General features: G+C 31.4%; 1 protein-coding gene across 5 annotated transcripts in view; it reads left to right on the top strand.

The window, feature by feature from the left end:
* Positions 1-27750, top strand: part of LOC105147141 (opioid-binding protein/cell adhesion molecule homolog) — a 407659-nt gene that overhangs the window by 266302 nt on the left and 113607 nt on the right. For 4 of the 5 annotated variants that reach the window (XM_087411479.1, XM_087411478.1, XM_087411480.1 and 1 more), the window contains 3 exons: positions 17948-18117; positions 23978-24188; positions 24697-24808. In XM_087411479.1, the coding sequence (XP_087267605.1) occupies positions 17948-18117; positions 23978-24188; positions 24697-24808 (493 nt within the window). Of the gene's footprint in view, positions 1-459; positions 691-17947; positions 18118-23977; positions 24189-24696; positions 24809-27750 lie in introns of all 5 variants that reach the window. The other variant, XM_087411477.1, reaches the window with a different exon arrangement.

Here is a 27750-nt window from a genome sequence, read left to right on the forward strand (position 1 = left end):
AAAACGTGTCTTTATAGGGACAATTAATTAATCGTTGCTATCAAAGCTCAATTTATTAACTGCTAAAATTTAGGTGCTGCAGCGAAAAATATTCTCTTCTAGAGTAAAATGACAATAGGCAACGTTCCAGAAACAATTGCGAATGGAATATTTGATTACGCGGTTAAGAAGAAATGAATATAGTTGCCACTTACTTAGCTACTCATATTAAGTACGCTTTTAATTTTAACTAATAAAGTTGGATGTCGGCAGCAAATGTATTTTATCTTCAATAGCTCAATTTTAATCAATAACAGCAAAATTTGAATCAGCAACTGATATTTAGCTGATACTAAGTTCTTTTTTGCGTGTAGGATATGCTTAAACGTTGATAATTTCGCAAAAGAAGTTTTAACATTCTAGCAATCAGTTTGAGTATCCTTATAATTATTTTGACAGTTCAAACAAAATTATTTTCAGATCTATCCGGCTAAATTTTTAGACACTTCGGCAAAATATCCGTATTCAATTTGTCTGATGGTAAAACCGTGGAGAGCTTCGCAAAATTTATTAAATCGACATTCAGTTAACCAGGATTTGTGTAAAAAAAAAATAGTGCATAAACTTGTTCTCCGATGCGCAAGATTTGTGGTCGTAAAATCGAAACAACGAGGTTACATCTTGCAGCTGCGCCAACATCGAGGATTCCACGTAAGTTATCGTAGAGGTTTAATTTGATATCTGCTACAATACGATACAATGCTTGTAATCTTGCCGCGTTTTGCCGCAGTGCTAAATGCGGCTGCACATTTCTCATTTTGCGTTGACGTAAATTCCAATTCTTTCCAATCATTTATCGGATGTTTAATTAATGGCCGATATGTCGTATAAAATCTGTTATAATTACGGAACGTGATTTTACAGCCGAATTACATTTTGTTACAGTTTGGCCCGGACTTTTTGAGAAGTGGTCCGGAATTTTTAATTTCAACCCGATGCACTCGTATAACGAGATAATTATTATTGCAAACACATTGCACTGAGCAAAATGTGGAATATATGTTATACATATGTCATACATATGTCATATACTTACATTTCTGCTTTGTGATTGTCGTGCAAACAACCAAGTCTCGCTCGAAAAAAACGTGTCCAGGATTAATGAAGGTTTTCCAGGTTTTCGATAAAAGCGCCGTTAGTTTGATCGTGATCGAGTCGCGTTCTAGATCGATAGGCTTATCCGAGCAGTTTGTGCAAAAACCCATATGCCATGCAATGACAACGCGTCGCGTTGTCCGGTGTTCGATCATCAAAGACACGCTTTTTTCGCGTGGCGAAGAGATTAGAACCCGCTGATTCGGTAACGAGAAACTCTCGTGTTCGGCGCGACTAATGACGCGCGACATGCAACGCTCTGTAGGATTCGATACTTTGGAATTTACATTGTTCAGACGACAAAAACTTCATCGACCGACGATTATTAAGACATTATAAATCGTATATCATTTCTATGAGATGAAAATAGCGTGAGAAAATAACATATCACTAGTTTATCAAAAAATATATATTTTTTTTTCAATTACTTTTATCCACACATAGTGTGTCCTATAGATTTTTAGATGCCGAAAACGGAATGAAATTTCACTGGCACGTCAGATTTTCAGAATAATTAAGGTTCGATGTGTAAAAACGATTTTTTAACGATATTTGACTTTTTTTGTAAAAAAAAAGGTTAGATATTTTGAAATTCTGATCAGGAGTAACGAATGTATTGTTCATCCCCTATAAAATGCACTTTTTTATTTTTAATGTCTTACTTTTCAGCCATGTTATGATAGATTTAAATACAGAATTTTTGTTAATAAAGTTGCTTTGTATACAACGATGAAGTTATATACCTATACTTATAATTTCTAGTTTGTGACTACCGATATACACTATAGTTCATCGTTATAGATTCCGCTATATGTACATGTACATATGTATATACATTTATATTTACACATAAAGTTTCATTAAATGGCCACATCGGAAAAAAAACGCATTAAAATAAAACATAAAAAATGTTTCTGGCAAAAGTTGTATAGTCTGTGTATATGTAACAATATAGTCACAAACAAGAAATTGTATATGATTTCATCATCATAGATAGAAAATTTGCCATCTTATTGTTAGAAAGATTCTACATTTGAATTCTTTATAACATGTCCAAAAAATAAGGCAATGAAATAAAAAATGAACTTTATAGAGGATAAATCATTTATGCTTTTAATACAAATTTCAAGATAATATTAACCTTGTTGACAAAAAAAAATATTATCAGAAATTCAAAATCAAATATTATCAGAAATTTTTGGGATATTAAACTTTAATTATCTCGGGAACCTAACGTGTTGGAATTTTTTCCAGCTTGCTTGAATATTATGCGCGCATATTTTTATCATTAAAAAATCTATAAGAAACATTTATTGTTAATCAGGTTCAAAGTAATTTTTTACTGTAAACTAGTGTAATTATTCTTTTACCTTTTTCTAAAACTGACATGAAATCAAATACGTACATTAATCTCCGCGAAATAAAATTTGCGAGAAGATGTCATTCCTTTACTTTTTCCAAGCGGAATAAAATGTTTTAAATAAATAGAGGAGTATCAAATACGGCCGAAGCTGGATATCTTGATATCTGATAACATTTTTATGCAGGAAGAACGATTTTGCTAAAAAATGATTTTGTTTAAAGTTTAAATAAACACAGATCTAAAAATAATTTTGTTAAAACCTCAAAATAATTATAGGAAACTCAAGCAATGAGTAAAGCAAAGAAAGTTATTCCATTCCAGCAACCAGCTTGAACGTCTTACATAATTATTTCGATAGTCCAATAAAATTATTTTCATATCTCTATCTATCTAAATTTTTAGATACTTCAGTAAAATCGTTCTTTCCGTGTACGTAAATTATTTAATACACTTTATAGTTTTTGTAAATTGTGTGCTGAATACAGCCAGTTTTGAAATGCATGATTTTTAAATATGCTGAAACATTGGCTGCGTTCAGTAGAAAAAGCAACTGTCGTAAAATTCTTTAAAATGATTAGTCTTGTCCTTATTGGATATATAAATGTATAAATCATAAAGAATTTTACAACAGTTGCAAAGCTGTTTTTTCTGAACGCAGCCATTGATATCACAACCTAAATTGATCACGTCAAATAAATAATAATAATGATAAGAATCTTAAAACACTCTAATGAATTTAAAAATGTTTTAATTTTTACACCAATTATTTTTTAAATATTATTCTATTTCATCAATTGTGACATGAAATAGGATTTCAATAGAACTGTCTAATTTATTACAAATTTCCTTTCTCTTGAAAGAAATAATTTTTCTTGAAGAAATTCAAATTCCCCTGAACGATGGATCGAATTGCTGATAGCTTACTGACACATCGTATGCGTTCATGCATGATCGGATTTTGTCGAATCGCATGCAGGCCAAAGGTAGAGCCATGCAAAAAATGATTCCCGGTTCGCAATAATATAATTCCGAGTGCGACACGATATCGTTTTCAACGACTCTAATGCGAGCTCGTTGACGTACGACTCGTGTAACGAGGACGCGCGGCCGAATTCGTGAAATTTGCAAGGCAAAGGAGCACGCACACATACGCACGCACGCACGCGTACATATATGTGCGCGTTTACATTTACGCCCTAGGCAAATGATATTGTAGCTCTCACGGACGCAAAAGCTCGTTTGTTAGAGCTCCTTTCGATTGAAAGGGGCCGATCGGACGGGAAATGTCCTCCATCCTCTATCGCGTTATTGAAAGCAATATTTTTGACGTTAGCTATTGTCAAAGATCCAAACTAAAAGTGTGTTACCACAGACACGAACATTCTGCATAAGTTCGCACGCGTCAATATGGATGGAAACTATTATACTTGCTTGCCCGTCTCCTGCCCTCGGCATTGTTGTGCAACCGAAAAATGCAATAAATCCTGCGCCATTATTATTATTGCGACGTATACGCGAAAACCGCGCTCTCATCGCTGTCTAGTCCTGATAAAACTTCGAGAGAATTGCCAATCGATCCTTAGTCGATAGTAGATCCCATTGTGAGCGGACCGATCGCGAATTTATCTCGATAATATTATCGACTTGATTACATTCCACGAACGCGGGTACGAATAAATTTACATTCTCTGTGTAACGTCAAATTGAATTTGCTTTGGTAGAACTTTTAAACTTATTTTATTTGATAGTGGCAAATTAATTCTCCAGAGCTAACTCCAAAATCTGTAACACTGCAATTACTGGCGTTATGTCTATAAGATTCATTTCTCTCAATTAATGGGATGCTGGAGTGACGTTCGAATTTAATTAATGTTGATACAGATTTGTAAATCCCAAATAAAAAAGTTGATAATAGTGATATTTTTAATTCATTTTTTACATTATTGTATCTCACTCCAATGCATTCCTTCTATTCTTATGTAACATATTCAACATCATCTCTTTATGCTGAAGTTATAACATCGATTTAGGAAACTGGCCAATCACAGTCATTCTTCTAAAGAATAGCTATGATTGGCCAGTTTCATAACATTGATGTAAACCGTGTAAACGTAGTAAATGACTGCTTTGTTTACCATTCTGAGTCTTCGCTCAGCATTTATATACACGTAATTTGCAGATCGATAAAAATCTTTCTTTTTAAAGGTTGGCAAGAGAAATTGTGGAGACTTCTAGTCGAAGACGATCAATTTTTTTATGCTGAAATTACGTTTAAAATACTGGATATATATTACTAATGAATCGCGTTTTAATTGCGATATTCATAACCAGAAAAGGTTCCTGAAGGCTCGTATAGAGCGATTTTTTAGGAAAAAAACAAAATAAAATTTGTCCTGTTATTTCATTCGATGTATACAATAATGCAGTTAAAAAAAAGATGTACATATAGTTTTATTAATAAAAATTTTCAAAAATCAAATTTGCAGAATTCGGCTCTGTACACACCTTCGCAGCTTCATAAAACAAGAAACTAAAAGGTTTTATAATGTGATATTATTTCTTGGAGATAAAATATCAGCACAAAAATATGTAAAATAAGGAGTATATCATTTTATTTATTAAGATATTTTTAAGAATGAAATTGTAAAATTTGGTTTTTTTAGTAGGCTTCGTTATAGTTTCGTAAAATATGAGCCAAAATGAGTTTCGTGACAAGATATTTCTTGTAAGAGACAATATATGGTAGAGTCTGATAGAGCGCAGATATATAGTTGCACCACAAATGAAGTGTAAATGAATTGGTTTGTCACTCCTGTCAATCCCTAAGCTTTTAATTTTAATTTTATAAACTCATTTTATAAACTCAATATTGTTTGTTCACGTAAAACGCTGGGTACTTATCGTTTTGTCCATACTGCTGTAAAACTTTTGTATTAAGGAAATATTTACGTCAGGTGACGGCTTCATGAAAAAAATATAAGTTTTTAACTTTTTTCAATTTTATTATAGTATAAAGTCCACTGGAGCACCTTTCAATTTTGCGTCTACTTTAATTCTATAAAAGGACTTTTTATTCCGTTTAATAAATTCGGAAATTTATATCGATTTGAAATGTCCCGACAATTTGGATCATTTATTGTTAGTATAATTAGGTCAGTTGTATCCTGTGCATTTTTTTTCTTTGAAATATTAAGAGCATTTAAATAAATAATGGTTTCTTTCCTTTTTTTTAATAGACAACTTTACAAATATATTCTAAAGGCGTTAAAATATATAATATATATAAGATTCACAAATCTCTTTCACCAATTTCCGATTGAGCTAGCCAACTTATACTTACTCGTAATAATAGGTTATTATTTAATTTTATTAATTAATTTTATTGAAAAAGAAATTAATTATAAAAATTATATATTATAAAAATAATTATAAAAATTATTAAAATATAAATATTTTATTTATCTAGCTACTTATATTTAATGATTGTAATTTTAATATTACACAAGGTGTTTTATAATCCAATGTATACCAATGAAAAAAATTCCGATTTTTTGTTGTTGTTTCTCGACATTTAAAAAATTGATATCCTAAAATTAGCTTTTATTAAGATTTGGCTATCCCTTAAAACTAAGAGTAATTAATTTTAAGGGATAAATATGATTAAGTCATATAAAAAGAATGAATACTAATTGTAAGTATATTTTAATAAGAATAATCCAAATTTTTGCAGATGTAGCATTACAAAAATTGAGTAGTTTAACATTTTTGATAGAAATTTATTATTGAAGAAAAGGGGGGTCTAACCAGAGAATCATTATCAAATCCGAAGAATTAATGGGAATAACGGTATTTAGTCAATAATTTCAAAAAATACGGAAAAATACAACTTTGAATATTTGGCTGAACAATTAATAAAAACTCACAATATATCCACTAAAACAAAATGTAAATTTACCGAACGCGAAACGTTCAGTATGTTCACATGTAATATAATGATCGTTTCAATCTGAGAACTAACGTAAAATGAATACGTATGTATCTGGCGGAAATAATGAATAGCACTCGGTCGCTTGCAATCGATATATATCAAATCGCGCTTTGAATCAAATCCGCATATATTCGGTTTAATCCATCGCACATCGATCAAACTATAAAACTCGCCATTAAATCCGTAAACAATATTCGCCGTGTGCATCATTTACTATCTTCATCCAGTTTGTCTGTGTTTATATGTATGCTTTATAATGCGTTACACAGATGAATCGTGTATTTATTGTGTGTTCCTTCACCGTGCCTTTGTTATCGCGACACGCTAATTCGTTGCAGATTCACTTTGCCGTCGCTCTTATGACTGCGTTTGATAACGTGAGATCATCAATGACAGCTATATAGTATCCAATGAGCAGATTTAATTACACAAGCCTCATCATTTTTACATAAATTATATATGATAATTGTTTACCTTTCGAAGCTTATGATGGATTTATTAGACCCTGCATTATTATTGAAGAGAGGGGGGGAAACCTTTTTTAACCAAAAGGTCATCATCAAATCCGAAAAATTAATGGAAATAACAGTAACCAGTTAATAGTCTCAGAAAATCCAGAAAAATATAACTTTAAATATTTGGCTGAACAATTAATAAAAATTCACGATATATATTCAATAAAACAAAATTTACAAATGTAAATTTACCAAACGCGAAACGTTACAGTATGTTCACATGTAATTATAAATCTCTGTCGCTGTTAAATGTCGAACTTAAAGCGCAAAGTACTCTTTTCTTCCACTGAGAAAAAAATTTTTGATATTTGTGACTATAATTACTATTATAATTATCACTTTTATAAAAAAAAGCTTTACCAAGAACTTTATTTTCAGCGCACCATATTTTCTTTTATTCTTAATAAAATATACTTGGTATTAATTTTTTTTCATACGAGTTACGTCATTTTAGTTTCTTGAAATTAATTAGTGCTTTATAATCGGCATAAATTAAATGAGTCTCACAGACTCAGAGCATCAATAATCTGTGTTATAAACTTTGACGTCAGGTCCAAAGAGTTAAATACGATTATATGATTATGCATAATTATATATGATTATATATGATATAGATTTTATATGATAATTTCGTGATTTATACTTGTTGCATTTCAACGTACAGTAATATACTAAATATTAAATATAGTACATTAGTTTAATGAAACAATTCTACGTAGATTCGATTTAGATATTGAGGTTACGTACAGGATTCGCGCTATTAGCGCTATTTTATCATTATATCTTTATTGTTTATTAGACCTAAAACAAGGATGATGCAATAATCGCGCTGATAGCGCTGATAGCGCGCGAACCGAACGCAGCTTAAAAATTTTACAACAATTTCATCATTTTACATTTTTCTCGATACCTTAATTGCTATCGACATTGTTCGCATGAAAGTTGTCCAATCGCACAGCGACAAGGCATTTGTCTCGTGCAACTTAAAGGAATCCCGCTGCGGATTTCTCGCGTCTCTGTCGATCCGCAGGCTTAAGTAGATCCGCGGTTTCGCACCGTTCGCCTCTGTAGTATATATATGCGGCTCCGCGGCTTTGCGTACTTTTAATTACGATGGAGCGGCCGTGTTTATCGGATATTCCCTTTGACGCAAGAAATTGGAAAAGTTTCGGCAGACGTTTCCATTCGACAAGCGCCTAGAAGTTTAGGCATCCGCGGGCATACCACTTACTTAAAAGCGACCTCCTCTGTCACCGTCTCTGTTTGCGAATAACGTTACCTCTATTCCGAGTCTTGTGCCGTCGGAACGACCGCCGCCGTCGCAATGGAGATGAATTCAGCCGAATCCATTCGCGAAATCGTTGGTCTGAGAAAGAATCCTGGATTCACCGGACCGGAGGTCGGTCCAGCCGCGACCGGCGTTCTGGTCCGTGCGATAAGAAGCTTAACTTCCCTTTGGTACTTTATCTTCGAGGTCGTGGGGAGAACGACGACGTAAGCGCTTGAAGTTGATCGCGCGAAATGTCCCACGGCGGACTATGTAGCGACGAGTAGGTATAGGTTTGTACGAGGGTTTATTTCGTAAATTTGAATTTATAGATTTCCGTTTATAAATGTCTATTAAACGGAAAAAGAAATCTGATTGCATAAACTGGAAATCTGATAGATTCAGTCAGAAAAATGCAAATCGGATATTCAAAGATAATTTCTATGAAACGTTTCAGTTGAGATGATTATACGAAAAAAAATGATTTTGCTAAAATATTTAAAAAGGACTCTGCATTAATTATAATTGAATCTTAGCGAAATATATTAGTTTTCATGTATCATGTAGCTTATAAAGTGATAAAAGATAGAAGACAGACTCAAGGCTCGATAATGGATAGTTTTTAAACTATGGTGAATTAAAGATGCTTTGTGAATATAAGTTTTATACCTTTGATATATCATAGCTCAAAAGTTATCGATTAATTATTGAGCTTTATGTTTATGACATCCTTTTTTTATCACATTAAAAATTATATTATATGAGAAAATCATAATTTCATTGGGACTTAATTTTTCATACGATTAGTACAGAATCCTTTATCCCGAATTTACAATTTTTTTATAAGCTTAAGCCATAAGGAATGGACGAATCAATTATTCTCCTCGCATTCGACTGTAGTTGATCAATTTCTTATGGCTTAAGGCTTAAAATACTTATTGTAAATTCGTACTTAGATAGATACACATTTGAAAATAATTTCATTGGATTATTTCAGCAAAATCATTCTTTCCGTGCAGAAATTCAATTACAATAACCATTCTGATTAGTATAATTAGAATGCATTTTGTTTGTACTTGTTGTTAGTATAACCGAAATCTTTTTCTCAGTGTAAAAATACCATTGCTCACGCGAAATTGCGTTGTATCAGTACGTTAGAAGTTCTGCGTGTTCCATCTTCTACATTCTGTTCTACATTCTCTATATACCTTCCCTCTTTCAATAAGTTACAGTGCAGCTTGTTTTCGTATACAATTCAAGTTAATATCCTCCCTGAATTAAAGCGAAATATCTTGCGCTTAACATTTCCATCCTTTGCTGCTGCAAAGTCACAGCATTTAGCTATTACTCGATAAATGAGCGCGACCGGTGGAACATCTTATGCTTTCAACATTCCTCTCTCATCGCTTTCGAATCGTATGATGACATTGGTTATTCGTGTTTCACGATATCGAATTAATACTGCTTGAATGGATACAATTGAAACATCTTACTCGTAATATCCTCTTCTCAATTCATGAACCGATTCTGATTGTTCTCATTCGTTGTCAAGTTAATGCGCACTCAATGAGAGATCAAACATCTCATTCTTCTGCGAACGGCGAGACATTAAATTTCTACCCTTTTCGCATTTGAATGACACATTAGTCTATTGAAGAATCTTATACTATATATGGATTCTGGCGAAATGAGTTAATTTTCACATATCATATAGCTTATAATGAATAAGAGATCACAGATACAAGGCTTGGTAATGGATAGTTTTTGAGGTATGGTGAATCAAAGGTACTCTCTCTGCGAGCATAAGTTTTAAAGTATTATAACTCAAAAGTTATTTATTTATGAGTTTTATGATATGATTAAAATAAATTAATAGTTTTTAAGAATAAATCCAATACTAGTAAAATGTCTATGCAGTTAACTCTCTCTCTTTATTTGATAAGTGCCTTTCCAATTACATATTTGCAAATCATATCGTATCGTCTTATACAATTTACTAATTTTATAATTTGCTAATTAATGTATAAATTACTAATAACCACGGAAGTTTAATATAGGTATTTTATTTGTATTATATGATACGATACATTAGCCGATCAACGTTTGTACAGGAGTTTAATGCAAATATGACACATAGAACGATGATCGATATACGTGCCTTTAATAAGCATACACGCACGTTTAAAATTGCGGACTCGTGCCCTCGCAAAATTTTCCCGGAATGGATTCCAGTCACTTTGGCCGCAACGAGCCCGAATCTGCATCGTAATAGGTTACGGTTCGCCTACAGTTAGTAACGACCCTTAAATCGTTGATAGATGCGCGAACATGCAACGGATACGGGAGTTAGAGTGCAAGGAGGGTGGACAGACAGTGGACTATCCTCTCATAAAATTTATGACAACGTTGATCACGAATGCAATTGGAATACGTCCCCGAGCAATATTTGCTGTGTACACATTGACGTTTTCTATCAATCAATTTCATACAAAACAATGCGAACCTTTTATGAAGTCGATATAATTGAGTAGTATCAAGTTTACGTATATCAACTTAATTGTCAGAAAGATTTACACGCGCACACATTTCATATATATTATATTCTTTATGATTTATACGCAAACTAACTAGATTTATACGCACAATTTTATAAAATAAAGAACTTTATTTATATAATAATGTCTTATTAACAGTATTCTACTTTGTCAACGATAATTACAGAAGTAAATATAAAATTAACTGTGCTTGAATAATCGCGTGCTTAAAAATACATACATAAATTGTTTTTAGGTATATCGTTTTTTTTAGATATGTGTATTAATACTATTGGCAATTAGTTGAATATAGTTTGAAACGTTAAGAATTCAGGAACCGCAAACATTTGTGGGCGTTGCTTAAACGAAAGAATTAATCTACTTCTCTCATTTCACTTTACGCTCGTACTCTTCTTTTAAAACGGCCGTTATTGCTTCTCAACTCATCGAACCGTGAAACTCTCGCAAAACTCGTCCAACCGCAGCGTTCGCGAGTTTACAAAATAGTATAAGTAAAGGCCCGTGCTTTGTTTTACGGTTTTGCTGGGAGATTTCTCCTCATCCATCCTTGTTAATGAAGCGCTTAAAACCGCCTCCGTCTCATGATGATACCATTTCGTGTTGACATTTTTAATTACTTCCATTCCTTCGCGGATTCTATTCTCTAAAAACGTCTCTCTGTAATTCTTTCGCTCTCACAGCAATCACAGTTACAAGTGCACTTTTTCATTTGCATTAAAAAACGACCTCGTACACACATACGTATTTATAATTCAAGATAAATTTAATCTCTAAATTTTTTCTCTTTAGAAAAAAAATATAATTATATAAAACTAATCTATTTTTATAAAGGATTAGCTCAGAATTTCTTTTAATAAATCAATCTTTTATAATATATTTTTTAAATGAATAAATCCTTTTATAATTTTTTAAATAAATTTATTTGATAAATACAGCTTATAGCGAGTATTCATTTAGTCGTGTTCTACTAATATCGATTGTAACATTGTACTTCAAGAGTAATTGTTTGCGACCCAATATTTAATACCTTCCATTTAAGCAAAGATGCGACGTGGTCTAATTCGATCTCAATGTAACTTTCCGATACAACAACTCGATGCAATAAAAGGAGATAAAAGGAGAAAAATGAAGAAAAGAGGACGTGCTTGCGCTTCTCGATGGATCGAAGATGCTCCACTTTCACACGTACGCGTACGAGAGCAACATCGTGAGGAAACGAGACAACATAGATATACAGACGTGAGCCATTTAGATTTTAGCGAGAGGTTTTATGTTACATGTAACACTTACATTTTTGGAGAGTTACCGCGAAATGTATCCGCAAAAGTTCATACAGAATTGACGCTCTCAAATTTCATGAGCGGAATGAATTCATCTTGCCTAAAATATTTTGCATTAATATCAACAACGACATATTTTTAACATTTTACATTATAATTAATGTTTAAACAATTGTTTCTTATGAGAACATTTCTAATGAGAACATTTTCTAATTGTGGGAATTTGTAATATGTATAGTTTTCTTATACATCTACATATCTTTAAACCTTGATTATTACACATTTTCAAATATATTTTTAAATTTATATTTCTAGTTAAAATTTTTATTTTTAAATAATACTGATTAATAACATTTGAAACTTTACATTTTAACTTTTAATTCTTTTATGTTCGCGTTTTAGCCTCTAAAAAAAATTGTATTGTTATATATATCATTTTAAAGCCAAAATTTACGCCCTCAATCTCCCGAAAGTGTTTCCCGATAATACCGATGACAATTGGTATTCAATTGATCCGATAGATATGGCATTACATATATCGGAAAAGTTAATTGATTCTTTCAAACGACGGCGGTTTTCCGCAACCACGATGTTATTAAATAACTTCGTCGCGATTAATTCCGTGTAACAAAATGATTTTTATAAATCGTCGATAATGAGATTAATATGTACACGATGGATTTTTCGGAAAAAATGCTAGTAATAATTTTCGCGTGAAATAATCACCTCATAATTTTTTCAAGATGGTTATACTTGTTAACATATATTTTATATATATATATATATATATATATTTGTATGCACATATCATGTATTTACATTCAATTGTAGATCACGTTCAAAGTAATATTTAATCAAAAAATGACCTACGGAGCAAATCCAAAATGACAACGAAACTTACGCGGTCCAGAAAAACATGAGCACGAACTGAGTTGAACGCTCTCCACATTCTTAAATAAAAACTTTTCTCTCGACTTCTTCCGGATATTGCGGGAAAAATTTCGTGCATCTCTCTCTCTCTCTCTCTCTCTCTCTCTCTCTATATATATATATATATATATATATATATATATATATCTTATCTCTATCTCTCTCTCAACGGGATACATCCTCTGAATCCGAAGACATATCGTTTCGTTCGAGTTCTCCACGCAACTGAACAAGCTGAGAGGCCGGAAACATAAGCTACTTGGATTTCAACGAGAAGTGTTGCGTTACTCTCGCGAAAAGCAGACGCTTCGATGACATTCTCCGCGTTCTTCGTCTCGTAATCTCTTCAAACGGATTGCTTCTAGTAGCTAACAAATACATTTGAGCGAACTTTTGTCTTGAAGAACTAAACGAACGAATCTGCTTCTCTCTCCCTCTCCCTCTCTCTCATTTCTTTGTCTGTAATTAACATTTCTGTAAATGTAACGATTTGACTTTTAATAGTACTTTATTCTTATTTTTGCGATATCGCTATAATTTAAGAATCTATGAAAAATGATCGCGAGTCATCGCGAATGGAAGATCGAGAGGCTCGAGAGCACTTCGAACGTTGCCTTTGTATGTCTTCGTCGTGCTCTGTCGTAGGTTTCTCTTCTTCGCTCGTTGCTTTCGTGGGAGACGGCGCGGCGGCGTAACGAGAAAATAGTTGAGATATGACTTTGGAAGACCCCAAGTTTTTGCAATTCGGTTGCTGCTCGAGACGTAAAGACTACGCCTTGTCGTAACTCAGCGGGGAGTTTCATCTTGGTGAAAATCAAAGAGAAACCTTCCGAGAAACTTCATTTCTACGATTTAATTATACTGTTGATGAAGTGTATTTCAAAACTAAAGCGAAAATTGTTTACCTAAAGGTTTTTAATTTATTTTACATTTACGTACACCTTGAGACACTTCTGTGCTTAAATTTGATCACAACATAATATTTGTTGTCAGTCATTGTTTAATCGATAATAAAACACTTTTAGCTTACTCAACATAAGCCGTAAGTATAATTCCATATAGATTTTTAAATTGAATTTCTTTATGTCATATGTTTGACCTTTCTTGGAAATGTAGAACACGTTAATTGAAGCAGGTCAACGTTTGGCGTGCACGAAAATACCTAAACTTGCAATGTTATATTCGGATTTCTTTTAAGTTTCACGTTAATATGGGTGGAAATGAAAGTCGCTCTGACGCGACTGAGAATAAATACGTCACGAACAAACGGGGAGTGGAGAAAGGCGGCCATCAACGAATGATTAGTTTCAGTGCCGTAAGCCATTAGCAAACACCTGAAGCTCGTCCCGTTTGAGTTCCTTCGCCACGAACTTTCAACGGAGAAGAAAGAGCACAGTCGGGGGTTAACAAACTCATCCCTTCAGAACTCGCCCTGACCCGTCCTGCAGTTTTAAGCCTTTTTTGCCATCCACACTCGTCGTACCAACGGTTGCAACGTGAAAAACCCGATTAACAGTCGACGATTGGAATCGGCTGCTTTTTGTGTTGCATTGTGGAACTTTGTGCGGTATTTCGAGCGAGCAGAATATCGACGATTCGGCTCTGCGGTTAGGGATTTCCGAACGGATTTCGCTTTGAAGCCGAAGAATTTCACGATTGTTAATTTGAATGATGTATCAACTGATTGTTCGTGCGAAACATACAAACCGATCGTTGCATTAACAAATGAAAGGAAGGAAATTTTCCATCGCGGAATGAGTAAACTATAAGTATTACTACACATTTTGTATTATTTTACATTCTGATGCACATATTCTATACAAAAAATACTATTTGAATTAAAATACACTCATATCATTGTTAAAATTGTGGCTTAAATTTATAACATATCCGAATGTAAATGTGATTCTAATTTGAGTATTTTGTATTAAATTAATATTCAAATTTCTTATTGTTAATATCAAAACACAATTTATATATTTATAAGTACCTAAACAAATAATATAAAATAATGTATTTCAAAACATAAATTATAAAATGAATAAACAAAATACTTGTTAATTTAATATAACCATAAATATTAATTTTATTTTAAAAAATATGCTTACAAATTGTGTTAATATTACATCTTTTATGTTAATTTTCTTACATAATATTTGTGTTACATCCTAACATATTCATCTTGTATTGATACTTTCCAATTGTGTGCTTCAAAAATCAATACAGCTTAAGAAATGCGATTTGCGAGTTATTACCGCGAATGAGTTAAATAAACATTATTAATTTTCAAAAGTAAACTTATTTTTATAAATAATCATCAAAATTGTTAGAATTTAAAAAAGATGGTTTAAAAAAAAAATCATCGAAACTGTCATATAAAAAAAAACTGGTTTTTTTTAAAGTGAAATAAAAATGGCAAAAATGAATTCTAATCATACTAAAAATTTATTCTTTTTGCTGATGTTATTTAATTAATAAATAATTTTCTATCAAATTGAAAAATAGTTTTTTCCTTTTTTTGAGAAATTTTGTTAATTGTATCACTTTTGAAATAAGGAAGTAATATATAAAATTTATTTTTTATTTTATTTAAGTATATTATTAAGTATATTAGTAGCAGTATACTTAAACTTACATAATAATATTTAATATAAACTTACATAATATATTTAAACACAACAAAACTTGATTGTCAATTGAAGCTTTCGTTATTACACACTGGCAAGATATTGTTTATGGAGGATCAACATGGGAATAAAGATTCTTTGGCAGTATCCTTCCGTAAATTTTTTCATTCTGCTTCTCTTATAACGCACGTAAAGGCTTTCTCGGAAGGTTTTATGTACCACCAGAGTATCGTTTTCTTAGAATAAAGTAATCAGTGAGGCGAGCGGTCGGAGAGGGATGAGGACGCGGGCTGAAAAAATTGATGAGGGACTGTTGCATGAATTTTACGCCACACCGGCAGATCGTTACTTTGAAAAACAGCTGCATCTAAAAGGAAGCTGAAAAAGTCCTTCTCAACGTCTATTAAGTATCTTTAATGAGACAACGATCTTGGTATACCACAATAAGTTTTATTTTATTATTATTCCTTTCCATTTATTTTATGTTTTTATCATTATCTTTTACTACTGTAATATTTCCATTGTCGATAAAGTTCATACCCACACAGTAACAAATTTTGTGTTAAATTTAACATATTCTACATGTCCCTAACGATCTACTTAAATTTTTGTTTAATTTAATAAGATGAATATATTCGAAAGTAACATAAATATTGTATAAGAAATTAACACAAGAAGCGTAATACTTTGACACAATTTAAAAATTTTATGTTAAATTGACACATTCATAATGTTAAATTTGATATTTACTGTTACAAAGAGAAAATGACACGAAATATCTGCACCTTTTTACAAAAAAAAAATATATATGTAATTAGTTGTACAGAACATATTTCTTCAGTAAAAGTAACATTTATAATATATTAAATCAACACATTTTATTCATTTAGTCTTAGAATTTATGTTTTAAAACTACATTGTTTTTATGTTATTTGTTTACTTATCTATAAATTATGTTACTTTAACAATAAAAAATGTTAAATATCAATTTAACATAAAATAACGTAATGACATTATGTTAAATTAACATTTAGATATATGTATTAAGAATTTAACACAAAAATTTTAATAAGGATCGTTTTAATGGAAGTACAAAATGTTTTTTTTTTATTATGCATCAGATCTCTGCTCTACGTAAAAAGTAATAAAATTCATATTAGGAAACATCCGGGCACTAAGTACAGTTTTATGCATATGTACGTAACTTCACTTAACGAACGAATTTCGATCGCTCTGCCTGTAAATTACGCAATTTCTAGGCATAGATCAGATTTTCGTTCCATTTGAGACCTCATAGGGAAATCGCTTTTGCGTAATACGCTAGGAATTTTCGAGGTAGGTCTCCCGAAGGGAACTCTACCAGAGTTCATGCATTCGTCCACAGCGAACGACGTCTCGAACGGTTTCAGATTTGAATTTCTGTATTCGTCACGACGAGTTCAGTTCGCTTCAAACTCAACCGGATAAGCTTGGCAGAAGCTGCTCGGTAATGGGATCATTGAGCGGAAAGAATCGATTTCCTTATGAAAGAGCACGACGTGACCGAGATTTTATACGTAGAGTTAATCACATTACGTGTTTCGATCAGCTTGAAATCCCGTTTTGTACATTCTGTCTCGCCAGTTAACGCATAATTTATCGCATTGTCACGCCGCAATCCGATTTGCGTGAGTTCCCAGCAATTATCGATACGTCATTAAGCTATCCGTTTCCAATTACGTATTTTGATGATTTCTAATTTGCGCTAACCGAACGCTTGGGTATAATATGAATTCTCTTTTTATTACTTTAGCGAATTCGGTTGGATGCACTATTGTGTATATTGATGCACTAGTGCATATTGAAATCGTTGTACAGTATTTTAATTTGTGTAAAAGTAAAATGCAAATATTTCAAATTATAAAATATAAATTTTACTTAACAGAGCACAATAAAATATAGGTATAGAAGATTTCAAAGTTTAATCAATTTTTATATTTATTTTAAACACATATTTTTATATCAATTTGAGTTTGACAGTTTTAATACGCACCAGTGCGCACTGAGTGCATCCAACCAAATTCACTATTAATTTGATGCTATCGCGGGTACCGATTAATTTAATTAATTTCGCTATTGTTGAAGAATTCCGCTATTCTCGGGCTTTAAGAAATTTAATTATTATAGAGCTTTTAAAGTTTCAAAGATTTATTTAAATTCCAATAAAAATTCCAATATTTCGCGTCAAAATTTTTATTAGAATGTGTCAATAAATAAATCCCATTAACGAGTCTTATTGTTTGTGACAGAATGCGCGGCCAAGAACGGAAGATCTGTAGTGGAGCACCATCCGTCCTCTTACTGGGAACAACCCTTTAGTCAGCCTTACTTCGACAACACGACAAAGAGGGAGACCACAACCACCGTTGGGCAATCCGCTTACCTGCACTGCAGGGTGCGCAATCTTGGCGATCGTGCGGTAAGTCCCAAGTTTCCTTATCAAGAACCCGGTCGTTGTAATAACACTGCTCGTGTTTGAGAATGTTGTATTTCGCGAGTATAGATTAAGATCGCGCGAGTCCGTTAAATATTGCGATTCTGATTTCGAAGATTATTCTCGTTTTATACGTAGACAAAATAATTTTGTGCTAAAAGCATCTAAAAGAAAAGCTAAATACAAATCTTAAAATAATTTCGTTGGAATTTATTTATAAAAATGAAAAATTTCCATTAAAACTCAATATAATTATCTCAATAAAAATATTAAAGATTATATTCTCAACTATCATGTATAGAATTATATTTTAAAACATGATGAGCTGTAAAAACTTTCGACGCTTTAACAATTAGCCTCCTACACAATTATTTTGATGGTCCAAAATTTATTTTTAAATTGGTACTTATCTACAATTCTTAGATACTTCAGGGATATGTCCGAGAATTCAGAATGTATCATTTTATTCTTATGGTTCACCAATATTAATCAAAGATAAAATCATACTTGAATGCACTCGAATAAAGTTTCTAAACGCAGCAAAACCATTGTTTCGCATAGAGACATTTATATTGTATTTTGTATCGTTCAATACTGCATTTATCAATTGCGAACGAGTCTCTCCGAAATATTTTTACATCGCGCATTTTAAATCTTTCCTCAAGTTTGTCAATGTTTGTTTGTGTCTGTTTTTTGTTTTTTTTTTGTTTTGTTTTTGTAGCGAAAGGAAAGATTGCTATTTTTTTTATTTCCTGAAAATTATTCAGGGATTCGCTTTAGTTAACGTACCGTCGTTGCAACGATATTGTATACGTCAATATTACTCGTTTCTTCAATAATCCAACCAAGCACGGTTTTAACGAACTTACCCATTGGGAAGATTAAAGATAGAACGTATAAGACGAGAATACAGAATACGAAAAATATTGCGGGATTATTTCGCTGGAACCTACAATAGTCAATAATCTCGCAGCGTTGTCGATGTCGCTCGTATCGAAGAAAAAATCAATTAACCGATTAATCTTCTTATTACGTGAATTATGCAAAGCTCGATGGACGTTTTAACGTTCGGTTATGCGTCAACAAGTTTTCGCGATTAAATTTTGTTATTACATGGGGATTCAATAGAGAGAGAGAGAGAGAGAGAGAGAGAGAGAGAGAGAGAGAGAGAGTATGAAAACGCAACGCATTTGTCACTGCAAAATTAAATCGCGTATACTCGTGTTCGAAAATTTTCAATTATGTTATTATTATTTTTGCGAAACGTATTTTTCAAATTCTATCCTGCCCTTTCGCGCGAACTCTCCGCCTGGCGTTGATAAATTTTGCGTACGTGGAAATCCCGACGATCGGAATCACGCAATTCGAAGTCAAATAAATTCGCAGTTACAGCGTCGGCGAGGCATTAATCCGCGATCGTTTCCTCGGCAAACTTTGCCAGCTCTCTTTGCTAATGCACTCGCGCGACCTGCAATTCGTATACGAGTTCATTCCTCATTTACCCACGCGACATCGCACTTTTATATATACGAGTATATGGAGTAACCTAGTTCACATCTTCGCGCGCCAAGGCTTTTGTAACTCTTTTCCACGTTTTTCCTTTCTTCTTATTTTTGCCTGTGAACTTGCGGGGCAAGTATAACTCTTCACGGTTCAACGTGCATACACTTTTTCTTGCGTAAATTTAGAAAATTACGATGGTATATTAATGATCTCATTAACATCGAAATACTTCCAATTATGATTCACATTGTGAAACGTTATTTTTAGCGAAAAATAATCAGAAAGTTGAATATTTAACTGAAAGTTATATTTGTTAAATAGTTATACAATCTAATTGTGTTGTAGAAAATTAACTCTCTGCGTATAGAAATCTCTTTTGATGTTATATTATTGAGAAAACAAAAACATATATTTTTACAAAAAAACAAATAAATTATATTTCTTTGCAGATTTTCTTTTTCACTTTACTTCCTTTTTTTTTCTTTTTTTTTTTAGTAAATTACTTTTATATTCCGCTGTCTGGTTAATTCACATCCCGCTATTGTTGGTCATATGAAGTGATTAAAGTGACGTTCCATGTTATAAAAGGAGCATTGTGTGTGTACTAAACACATAGTCGCGACGTCAATTTTTCGGACGGTTTAGTGGATTAGCGGGCCGTTCGAGCCGCTGTTTAACCCGGTATTCATCACTCGCGGTCCTAATGCAAAGTAATTTCGCGGGTAGGCGCATAGGTCACCCGGGCGCACGGTGACATTACGCGTTATCGGCCGTTGCTCATGCATCATCGCGTGACGCACCAGGAACCCGTCAGAGTCCAATCACCGATCGTAATCGCCGATAAATCAAATTTCTCTCGCACCCTATCCCCTTGCCCCTTTGCGGATCACCCTTTAGCTCCCTGCTTCCGCCATTCACAGCCACGCCATCGGCCCTCAATAACGCACGCACGCACATCTGGACGTTTATGTTTGCGATCGTAGAATCAGCACGACCGTCGCGATTGCGCTTCGCTTAAGCCTTGATTTTACACCGGTGACAGATTGTCGCGCGACAGTCCGGTGTCAATCAGAGATTTTTCTTTTTTGCGCATACGTAATTTGATCGCATTCGCGTGTACGTGATGCCATTCGAAAATTAATCCGAAAAAAATTTCGACGTCAATATTTTAGGCTTTAATCTTTCGAAGCTCAATTACAAATCTTTTTGTTAAAAATATCAATTAATTTAATTTTCTTTATATTACATTATATAGCAAAAGAGGATGTGAAAAAAGGTCATTTTTTGTCTAGATGCGGAAACTAAATTAATCCTAAACTAAATTAATCATTACCAAATCATTCTGGGATCCTCTAAAAACAGAAAATATCAATTATTTATTTATTAAATAAATAATTGAGTTACTGGAAAAGTTATAAAAATCGAGATTTATTATTGAAATGAATTTTTAAGCTATGTACTTTATATGTACTTTTTAAAATAAAACTAATTACATATTTATGTGTTGAAAGGTAATAAATATAGAAAATATAATTTTTTATCATGATGTATCCTGTTTTAAATGCCCTATTTAAATAGACAAATATTTCGAAAAATATAAAAAATATGGAAAATGTTACAGATAAAACTTATATGGTTTGAAAAAGTTATGTGGAAAAATAAACTTATTCTATTTTCTACTGGAAAAAATTATTCATTTTTTGATAATTTCGCTTTAATACTTTTATATGCAGAATAATGAGAAGAATACATATTAAAACTCATATAATTCCATTTAAAAAAAATAGCGATAACTTAATAGGACTTTTAAAAATTAATTTTTTTAAATCAATTTTTTAAAGTCCCTTATTAAGCCATTTTTTTAAATGAAATTATATGATTTTTAATATAATATGTTCTTCTAATTATTCTGCATATAAAAATATTACAGCAAAATTATTAAAAAATGAATGACATATGAGATATTTCACACTTTATTCTAACACATTTTTTATATGAAATATAAAATATTTCATAAACTATTGATTTTGATAATTTTATTTTAATTAGGGATTCCCTGAATCATAAAATTGTCAGATACGAGATATCGGATATTTGATCAGATATCTGGTAGAGCAATTATCCGATCGGATACTACATATTTCCCCGGATATCCGGTCAGATATCTGAAACAAGACTTAAAAAAAAAGGAAAGCAAGAGAAAAATAGCGATAACAATTTTTTTATCTTCCCAACGTGGAAAGAAAAAAAGGAAAGGAATTAACTGTGCAAGTTCAGCTGAAAAGGATAAAATTCTGCCTTAATAACGCAAACTTTCAATATAAAATTTCACCTGGATTTATTACCGACCAGATAGTAAAAAAATACCGGTTAATACCGAATAACTGATATTTTTCAGATATCCGATGCATTCCTTATTTTAATACTTTTATTTAGGTACAGAATAATTAGGAAATCATTTTATGTTAAAATATATATACATATATATATATATATAATTTCATTTTAAGAAATATCGATCTTGATGACTTTGAAAATTCATTTTTCTTAAATTAATTTTATTATTTTATTTGTTCCCTTTCAAATTGTACAACTTCCATCGGAACTTTTCATATCTTTCATATGTTTCGAAATATTTACCTGTGGTATTCAAACAAGACATGCACTCTGTACATTATATGAACAAAAAATTATATTCTCTACAACTATTCGCCTTTCAAGATGTAAATATACAATTAATTTTATAATTACTTCAAGAATTCAAAGCTTAAAAAACATTAATATATCTATTCCAATAATAAACAATAAATCCTGATTTTCATAACTTTCTCTCTGATGATCTAATAATGATTATTTTATGTTTTTAGTTTTAAAAAATCTCACAAACACTTTCTGATTTAAAACAATAATAAGTGTGTAATACAAATAATACAAATAATAATAGTGTGTGCAAACATATCTTTAATTCTTAATTTTATATTTATACACAATAATGCAACACACTAACGATTGGAGGTTGCGATCGCGTTTGCGTTTCTTGATCAATTTTAAGGAAGCTGCTAGTTAGTAGTTTTTTTCTGATTGATCAAGAGACGTAAACGCAGACGCAGATGCAACCTATAATTGTTAGTATGGATATAGGGCAATCTATTTGTAGGCAATAATCTTTGTGCGCAAACGAATAGTCGACAAATATGATATATATAGGTATATTGTAATAAGCAATCAATTTGTAGAAAACGAAGCCTTCCCTTTTTTACACACACATTCTTTTTTGGATTATTTTTATTAGAATGTACTTATTGTTAGTTTGAATGTATTTAGTCTTTTTTACGAATTATATCTACGAGTTGTATCTATAAGTGTTGTAAGACAAGAAAAAATCTCAGGAAAAACCAGGAAATAATGGAAAAATGTTCTTTCCCACGTATACTTGAGAGAACTTTTAATGGACAAGAATATTCTTCTTTATTTAAAATTATACTTTTAATTATTGTATATTGAGAATTAAACTGGTTAAAACCTTTTAAATGTTATAGCATCCCCAATATAAATAATGTGTTATGTACTATCGTTAGAATTAACATAATCGAATGATTCTGCAACTGGTAATGTATGTCACTGCAGATAATGTTAACGTAGCTATACCTTTTCCTATATTTAATGTAATATTATTATTTAAAAATATACTCTATTTTACTTTGATAATTATAAATGAAGATTTTTAAAAGGAAGTTAAATTAGAGTAAAAAGAAATGAAAAAGCATTGAAAAACAATTGTTGTTTTCTAATGGACAGATTCGTTTCTAGAAAAAAATCTGGAAAAAAGTATTAGGTGTTGGAATTAATTCGTAGCGTTTTACAAGTGATGAGAAGTACTTTCATTAATGTATTTTTTAATGCTCATGTGAAATAAATAACATTCTTTCATTAAAAAACGCTACGAATTAATTCCAACACCTAATAGATTTTTTCCTCGACAAAATTTAAATTTTTCAGGAAAATAACATTAGTTATGTCATTTTGGTTCTTTAAAATTAATTGATGTTTTAATTAATAGATATAAATTAAATGAGTCTTACAGACCTAATGCCAGTAATTGTATTACAAATTTTGGCGTTAGCTTCGGAGAATTAAAAAGTATCTTAGTATCTTTTACGAAATATAATTTTGCGATTTTCCTCATTTTACTTTTTACATTGTGATATTTTCAAGAAACGTGCGAAATGCACATTAGAGGTCATCGCACAAAATTTATGCGGCATAACGAGTCGGATTTCTCGGTTGAATGTTCAGTTTGGTGTATTTTGCTGCTATAACAGCGGGCCTCTTGATTGCGCAGGTCTCATGGATCAGGCAGCGAGATTTGCACATCCTCACTGTCGGCATCCTAACATACACGAACGACCAACGTTTCCAATCGTTGCACAGCGATGGCAGCGATGAGTGGACCCTGAAAATCAGTTCACCGCAAGTGCGAGACAGCGGAATCTACGAATGCCAGGTCTCGACGGAGCCCAAAATTAGTCAAGCTTTCAACTTGAGTGTAGTTGGTACGTATGCATATCTCTCTTTTCATTTATGACAAATAAAATTCAATCGATATATAAACAAATTCTGCAGGATTTTGATTAAATAACCTCAAGTTAGAAGGAAATAAAAAATTATAGAAGTAAATTATAATCGAATAATTGCAATTATAATCGAAAATAAATTATAATGGAATAATTTAAAAACGGTAATAAATTTTATGATAGATTTATGTTTGCGATTTTCGTTAATTAAAATAAACAAAAATCAACATAAGAATGAAAATTTAAGGATTGTGTTTTAAGCGCGCGCGATTACAAATTCCCAGCTGTGTTCAGTAACACTTTCTAAAAGCCGTTTGTTTCTTAAGTGAATTTTTAAATGGCCAGTTTCGAGCGGTTCGACATGAGTTAATTGCAGCTTTGCGGCGGTTTAAACGAAATTGCGATCATACTTCTTAGTCCGGGCTTTACTTGACGACCCGCTCTATGGCTAAAAACCACTTTAACTTTGTTCTGTCCTCACGTGCAGTCTCGAAGGCAAAGATCAACGGCAATTCGGAGCTCTACATCAAAAGCGGAAGCGACATCAATCTGACCTGTATCGTATTGCAAACGCCGGAACCACCATCCTTCATCTATTGGTGAGTTTCAACGTTCTCCCTTGACTATAGTGCGGATTGAATTTGTTCCACATGTATTTCGACACAGCCGAATGTTTTCGCGAAATCCAAATCTACAGTGACCTCCATTCAGTAGAATCTGTTTTATTGGAAAATTTCAACGCGAACGCCCGTAAAACGAATCTCCAATGAAGTGAATCTCTACTGAAATTAATCCCTGGAGATGATAATCTTTAAAATTTATAAATCTCACATGATCCTTAGTTGTCTTAATGATCTTTAAAATTTATAGATTGCTAATATTCTAATTCGGAAATTTTTTTGTGTTTCTACATTCGCATATAAATACATTCACACATATAATTTATTCGTATATTTTATTTAATAATTTAATAAAGATATTTAGAAATTGTTTAACAGATTTTATTTTACAATTGCTTTCTGTTTATTAATATTTTCCAGATTCTCGATAACACTGATTAAGAAATAAAAAAATTCTTTTGTTAACATAAATCACCTTTTTTGGAAACATGGAATATAATAGTAGTTTAGTGAAATATATAAGGTAGTTTATAAATGACGTTTTTGCTTACTGGATACAAAAATAAATAAAAACTTTAACACGTATAACTTTTTTCTTACTGAAATTTTTATCATGACGTCATTTTTAACTCTTTGATTAATGTACAATTTGTCATCCTTTTTATTCTTATAGGTACGATTCACTTGACGCTACAAATGCTTCGAAACTTTTGATTGACCAATCGGAAGGAAGAATTTTACTAATTGAAAAAATGTTTCGTAGCATCAAGTGAACCGTCCATGTTTCAAACAAGATTCCAAAAAACATGGAAACATGGAAACAGAATTAAGTATGTGTAATATTCTTTTTGTCAAAGAGTGGAGTTTTTAAGGTATCATAGTGAAATTCACAAAATATATAAATTGTTACTATTTAAAATTTGATATAGAATTATGTTAATTAGGCGAATATGCATTAACAGAAAGCATCAAATACAAATATCTGCTGTATTTTCTATATTTGCTTTATTTTTCATTTTTTATTATGTTACTACAATATTTATTAGAATATTATTTTTAGAAATAGCAGCTTTATTTTCCATATAACAATATGTACAGCACATATAAATTCAATTTTTATTTTGATTTTCAATTTGACAACCGAAATATAGACTACAATAATATAACGAACAAAGTCATAAATTTAAAACGAACAAAATGATGTTAAAATATATAATTTATTAACATGAACGGATCTGACATCGAAAATCGGACATTTCAGGCAACGTCTTTCGTGATATAAAAAATTTTAAATAATAATACAATATTATAATAAATATAAAAAAAACAATATTATTAATAAGAAATTAAACATAATTGAAATATTAATATAATATTTGTGTGTGTGTGTGTGTGTGTGTGTGTTGTGTGTGTATATAAAACTCCCATCCCTCCCTACGGTTAACAATACGAATCCACAATCCCATAATACGAATCAAGAGAATACTTCAAAGCTAAACAGACACGCAACTTAAATAGAGAAGAAGGTGGTATTATGACCCTATTTTAAATTTTATACAATTATTTTTATTAATAATTAATTATACATAAATAATTATACATAAATAATTATACATAAAGAAAAGAAAGAAGTTCTAGAATTATTTAATTCATATCACGATAGACTTAGATTTATTTTTGACTTTGGCGATGAAAACGGTATTAATTTTCTAGACGTCAAATTAATGATTCAAGAAGGAAGTATCATCTTCGATATGTATAAAAAACCTACCAATTCGGGGAGATATTTAAATTATTTTTCGAATCATCCATTAGCACATAAAAGAAGAGCAATCATTGGGCAACTTGATAGAATTTTACTGTTGTCCCATCCCAAATTTCATGAAAAAAACATTTCTGAATTAATTCACACTCTTCTAAATAATGGCTATCCTCTTAAATTCATATTTTCAACAATTAACAATAGAATAAAAACTTTGGAAAATAGAACTAATCCAGATCAAAATCGCGAAGAAAATAATAATGAATATGATTCTAATAAGAAAAAATTTTTCACGATACCATACTTGAGCAAGGTGAAAAATTCAAAAAACTTGCATATATTCATGGTTTTGATATAGCTTATTTGATTGGGATAACATAAAAATTTTAGATACAGAACAATCATTAATGAAACGAAGAATTTCAGAAATGATACATATAAAAGACCAAATAAGTGGGATCAATAAACAAAGTAATACTGAAAGTTTACCTGATGTTTATCTTCCTCTTCTAAAGAAAGATCTCTCTCGCACTTAATAAATAATTCTAGAAACTTTCCAAACTGTTTGACTCATGGATATAAATAGCGGTAAAATATATGATATGATCAATAACAACACATAATGTCACGACAAATTTCTATCTGTGCAATGGTTATACTTGAGATTCATCGTTATATTTTTTGCTGTAAAACAGGTAACGATTCTATTGTTTTATACTCCGATTAAAAGATATTAATGATAGAATAAATTATTTCAAATTAGAATCTGGAAATTCTCGTTCTACACTTTTTATGATATGACTTCTAACGTTCTAATATTATTATACGAAGCAGCATAGAAGTAAACACGTTTTTACAATTATAACACACGACGGTTGAATTTTATTCCAACTTGATGTAACTCTGCGTCTTAAGAATATTATTAATTTACTGAAGATGGTCAGATTGTGGCCGAAACGTTTAATGTTTTATTGTAATAATTAATTTTTGCAATAATAATTAAATATCACAAACTATAACTTGTGCTGTGGTTCCTTCTATGCTCTTCTTTTCATAATTTTTAATAATTAATATTTAAATTTAAAATTTAATTCATTATATTCGTTAAAATATTGTTCAATAGATTCTAGACTAAAAGTTATAAAACATATATTACTTA

The sequence above is a fragment of the Acromyrmex echinatior genome, chromosome 11, assembly GCF_024713525.1.
Source record: "Acromyrmex echinatior isolate Ae372 chromosome 11, ASM2471352v2, whole genome shotgun sequence".
Taxonomy (NCBI): Eukaryota; Metazoa; Arthropoda; class Insecta; order Hymenoptera; family Formicidae; genus Acromyrmex; species Acromyrmex echinatior.